Below are 5,865 nucleotides of genomic sequence, written 5' to 3'. Positions count from 1 at the left end.
TTTAACCTTGTATGGTCCTTCCCTATTAGCCCCAAATACCCCATGCTGCGTTATCTTTGTATTTGGCATGACCTTTATCAAAACAAGATCTCCCACCTTGTAAGACATGGATTTCACCTTCTTGTTGAAATATCACGTGGCGTGATAAGGAATCCTAGAAAAGATCGATGACCTCTGCTGATATGCAGCTAGCTTTAACTGAGAATTCATTCTGGTTTCATCCAACAGATCCAAGTGGAGCCTATGATCTTCCACAAACAAGTCTCTTCGTAATGATCCAGCCCCCACTTCCACAGGAATCATAGATTCATACCCATAAGCTAGCATGAAAGGGAACTCACTAGTAGTTGACCTTGGAGTTGTGTTATAAGACCAAAGAACCATTGGAAGTTACTCTGGCCAATATCCTTTCTTTTCTTCCAACTTGGCCTTTAGAGTATACTTAATGATCTTGTTTATGGATTTCGTCTGGCCATTACTTTGTGGATGATAGAGTGCAGCGAATTCCTTCTTGATGTGTAAATCTTCGCAAAGCTTCTTTAATTCTTTGTTGTCAAATTGCTTCCCATTGTCAGATATAAACTTATGCGAAATACCAAATATGCAGACTATGGAGTTGAAGATGAAATCTTTGATTTTCTTAGCCGTGATCATGGTCAATGGAATAGCTTCCGCCCACTTTATAAAGTAATCAACAGCTACAACAGCATACATCACACCCCCATGGCATTAGGAAGTTCCCCAATAAGGTTAATTCCCCACATAGCGAAAGGCCAAGGACTTGCCAACGAAGTTATGGATGTTGTTGGGGTGTTGAAATAATTAAAAAATCGTTGGCAATGATCGCACGCCCTAACAAACTTAAAATCATCTTATTTCATGGTTGGCCAATGATATCCCTGTTTAAGAACTTTTAATGTCAATAAACCACCCTGAGTGATTGCCATAAATACCTTCATGTACCTCCTTGAGAACACAATATCCTTCCTCGAGATCTAAACATCGAAAAAGCGGTGGATTAAACCCTCTCTTATACAGCACCCCGTCATACTCAACATACCTCCCAGCATGATAGCTAAGGCGTCGATCCTGTAGCTTGTCCTTCGGCAAAGTTCCAGTGCAAATATAGTTATGAATCGGGGTCATCCAAGTCTCTTGCATGACCTCTTACATCTGAAACACACTTATTTCTGGCATACTTGGGATTTTAGAATCTCTAAGGGGATTTGTCCGAGCAACAAGCTGTCCGTTGCGAGCCCATTTTTTCCAAGGCATCTACATTGCCATTCTATTCTCTTGGCACACCCTCCAGCCGGGCGTTACCAAATCTTTGAAGCAAGCGCTGCACACACCTCATGTATAACTCAGTTCGGGGGGCCTCGGGCTTGGAACCCTCCATTAACTTAATTTACCACCAGCTCCGAATCACTCAGAGGTATTAAATTTACAACTCCCACTTCCAAAGCTATTTTCAAACCATTGATTAAGGCCTCATATTCGGCGTTATTGTTTATGACATAAAACTTGAAGTGTATGGCACTCATCAAGTGGTGCCCTTATGGCGTAATCAGAACAATTCCGACTCCCGCTCCGTTATTATTTACAGTCCCATCGACATGTAGAATCAGGGTGTGGGAACTCTTCTCTTACTTTTTCCGGGTTATTCCCCTCCGTGGAAGGTTCTGCCAACACTATAGACTTCTCATCTACCTCATAATCAAACTCAAATATGAAGTCAGCCAACGCTTGTGTAACGACTGGGAATTTTCGCGAATTAATTATACGAGTAAAATTGTAATTATATGAATTATATGAATTATATGTTATTATGTGATAATATAAATATTTAAATAAATATTATATTCCAGTTTGACGTGTCAACTGGTATAAAGAGAATGATTGTGAAGCGTAGTTGAAAACGCTTAGTGTCGGGCCGTCACAGGACGCGACCCGTTACGCGAAGAATGAATATTAGTAAAAAGGAAAATTTTATGATTAAGTATATTTCATTATGATACGTGATATGTGAATCTATGTTAAGGTGCATGAATATGTGATTATATTCTTGTATGATATTATTTGAAATTTTAGAAAATAAGAAGTGCATTAATTGCTATTTATATAGGTTATAAATGCATTTTTATTCTTTAAGAAAAATAGTTTTTAAAATTATTTTTATTTATAAATTTCGAATTTGATTTTATTAAATTCCTAAAATTCTAAGCTATTTTATGATGTCACTCTTGTAATTTAGAGTTTTATGGTTTTATTTATAAAATGTATTCTTTGTAATTAATTAGATTAATAGTTATTAGATTACCTAATTGCCCTTACATGCATTTCCATTCACAATATAAGAAAAGGGTAGTTGTGTCATTTTTCACCCCACTAACTCTTTTCTTCCAAACCAAATTACCACTCTAGCCTTGCATGCATTTTGTGCTACTAGTAGGAGAAGGATGGATTGGTAAATTCCAAATCCACTAACTTTGCACATGGGAGAATAAATTTAAAAGCTTGTCATTTCACTCACCACTTCACTCATCTCATTTCTTTTCCCTCTCTCCCCTCTCTCCCCTCTCTCCTTCCCCTCTCTCTCTCTCTCTCTCTCTCTCTCTCTCTCTCTCTCTCTCTCTCTCTCTCTCTCTCTCTCTCTCTCTCTCTCTCTCTCTCTCTCTCTCTCTCTCTCTATCTCTATCTCTCTCTCTCTCTCTCTCTCGGCTCTCTCCCTCTCTTCTTGTCTCTCTCACACGAACTCTCTCTCTCTCTCTCTCTCTCTCTCTCTCTCTCTCTCTCTCTCTCTCTCTCTCTCTCTCTCTCTCTATCTATCATACATGTAACACCAAAATCTACTTAGAATTCAAAGATCTTGCCATTAATATTAATCATTTTCAATTCTCTATCCATATACTCTTTGCATGTAAGCATTTAAGGAAGTTTTTGCATCAACATCTCTTGGTTATATCTAAGAAAATAAAATTTCTTAGTGTATGACCTTAAGAGAGAGTATAGTACATAAGTTATGTGATTTTCTTGGTTTGTTTTGGAGATAGGTTCGACTTTTGCTATTAAAAAGGTGGGGTTTGATTTTGATTGAAAGTTTACAAAGGGTTTTGGTTCAAAGATTTGGTTTTTGGTTCGAATGAATGAGCTTTGCAAAAGGGTTTTAATGTTCGATTGGTTTTGATGATATATATATATAAACCTTTGTTTTTGAGTTGGTTTCCTTGTATGCATGAGAAATCCTAAGTATAATCAAGTTATATTTTGTTTGGTTTGGAAATAAGATGGGTTAAATGATTAGATCATGGGTTTAATTAAGTTGGATTTGTGATTTAGAGTATTGCATGTTGGGTTGATTGATTGCATGTCAATTCTACAAGTTGTTTTGTTGTTAATTGGGTTATTGTTTAATTTTGAAATAGAATTTGGTTTATATTGGATATGTGAGTAGATAAGTATGAATAAGTTAAGTTTTTGATTATTAAATGCATGGATTTTATTCGGTTTTCAAAGGAATAAATGATTGGATTTATGCATGTTAAGATTTTGTTCAAAAATAATGTTTTGGTTCGGTTTTTGATTTAAAAGAAATGATTTCAAGAAGTGTTCTTGTTTGGATTGGATTAAAATAGGTTTAAATTGTAAATGGAACCTTGCATGTCGATATTTGATAATTTTTTTGTGTTTTATTGAAAAAGCCGAATGGTATATGGTATTAAAAAGGGTTGATTCAAGTTGTTGGTCAATTTGATTTTAGAGTCTAATTATATGGTTTATGTAAGATTGATTTGGTGTTTAAAAGATGTTTGGTTAGTTGCATGTCAAGTTAAGTGGTTGTATGTTGATTTCTTAGCTTGGTACCATTTGTTTTGGTTCGAATTTTATAGTTAAAAATGAAGGAATAGTTGTTTTGTTGTCGAGTTATTTAGATCATGATTGTTTTATTAAGATAAAGATTTAAGTATACAAGTATATACTCGCTATGTGTTATATGAGTACTCTATGATTATGCTTGAATATACGAGTTAAGTATATAAGTATATACTACTAAGTGCTCTATGAATATTCTGTGATTATACTTGTGTATATAAGTTAAGCTTCAATGTGAGTTGGGATAATCATTAGACGTTCAGGGAATGTCGAGTGCGAATAAGTATCTAATTAGGGATTATGTTTTGGATTGTAGATTCAGATAGCGCAGGCATTCAGGATTTAGATAACTTGTCACTTGGACCTTGACAATACATACACTCGTTATCTTGTCCTTGATCAATAACCCTTTGAATTGAAATGAATTGATAAAAGGAATTGGATGGTATTTTTCAATAAGACTGAGGCGCCAGTCACTGTTATAATTTTAAAAACCTCAGTAGCGGGGAGCCTGATGGTTTTATATGGCCAATGTGTGCCGAGGATCCTCAATAGTTGTGAATCATTTGTTATGTGGTTCGGAGCTTTGATGCAGGCTGATCACCCATCATTGCTCATAGCGCCGTGCAGATTTCCAATTCCATTCACTTATTAAAGACTTGGGCTTTTATTTGAGATTTCATATTGTTGATTTACCTTCTGATATTGTTATCAATCATATAATTGATTCCCAGAGTTTAATAGATTCTTGTTTTCCACTTGAAAGATCCTTTGAGATCCAGTTAATGATTTGTGATGAATGTCGACTTTCACCCTATCTTGAGCCTTGATTCCTGAAAGCCCAAACCTTTCCTCATAACCCTTTCATAGCCCAAAGACAGAAATCTGCCACCTAAAGATTTAAAAGTAGAATGCCTCAGATTTTGCTATTGTTATTATTATTGCTTTATAGAACTGTTATGTAGTTACTTGCTGAGCTTTTGACTCATATATACTTGCTTTGATCTAACCATGGCAGTTAAACAAGAGATGGCCAGACTTAGGCATTCAGTTCACATGAGTGTTACTGGAAGTCCCTACCATATCATAGGTTTCCAGATGCCAAAGCAGGTTGCAGTGTGTGTGAGCAAACGTAGTAGTTGGAAGGATTTTTTAAGTTGGTTCAGATATAGTGGGTTATCTATCGATTCCATTTTGGAATCAAATAAATTGAATTTATTAATATTTTTGGTTGTAATTTATTTATTTTGGTTGGTAGTTGTAATCTTGTCTCAAACTTAATCCTGTTTAGATCCTGTTAGTCTTTAATCGGGGTTTATTATATATATTGATATTTGTTAGATATATTTGAGATGTCATGTCTAATCTGTTGTGTTTAGTTTCAGAACTTAATATCAGGACTTATCAGGACTTACTGGAAATCAGAACTTACTGAAGTCAGAACTTATATCAGAACTTAAGGCCGCCAGGATTTATATCAGGACTTAAGTGCGGGTACTTCAGAAAAAGAATGCAGTTGATTTACCGGAGAGGATCTGGACTAAAACAAAAGAAGATATGCATGAAGAGTTGGACAGCTAGAAGACTTGTAAAAGATGATATCTGATTGATATATTTTAGGAGACATAATTATATTCCATATTAATTAGAAGATATCTTATCACTGTGTACTATATAAACACAACTTAGGGTTTACACTGTATGTGTTATCATTCACGAGAAAGATTATTCATTGTAACCTAGCAGCTCTTAGTGATATTGTTCATCACTGAGAGAGTAGTTTAACCTACTTTGTAACAGAGCTTATTATATTGAATAAACTAGAATACTGTTACATACTTGTGTTCTAAATCGATTTGATTGTATAAACACTATATTCAACCCCCTTCTGTAGTGTTGTGTGACCTAACAAGTGGTATCAGAGCATCTCTGTTGATATACAAACAGTGAGATCCAGTTTACAATCATGTCTGACGAAACACAAACTGCACC

General features: G+C 35.3%; 1 protein-coding gene across 1 annotated transcript; it reads right to left on the bottom strand.

Annotated features, from left to right (window-relative positions):
- Positions 1 to 390: 390 nt before the first annotated feature.
- LOC141685626 (uncharacterized) lies at positions 391 to 1,161 on the bottom strand. Its single transcript, XM_074490720.1, has 2 exons — positions 964 to 1,161; positions 391 to 678 (listed from the first exon to the last, which is right to left on the bottom strand). The coding sequence occupies exons 1-2, from the start codon at positions 1,159 to 1,161 to the stop codon at positions 391 to 393; spliced, it is 486 nt and encodes a 161-aa protein (XP_074346821.1).
- Positions 1,162 to 5,865: the final 4,704 nt, after the last annotated feature.

The sequence above is a fragment of the Apium graveolens genome, chromosome 9 (assembly GCF_009905375.1).
Source record: "Apium graveolens cultivar Ventura chromosome 9, ASM990537v1, whole genome shotgun sequence".
NCBI classification, from domain to species: domain Eukaryota; kingdom Viridiplantae; phylum Streptophyta; class Magnoliopsida; order Apiales; family Apiaceae; genus Apium; species Apium graveolens.
The sequence above is the reverse complement of the archived record's forward strand: the minus strand, read 5'-3'. Positions and strand labels throughout refer to the sequence as shown.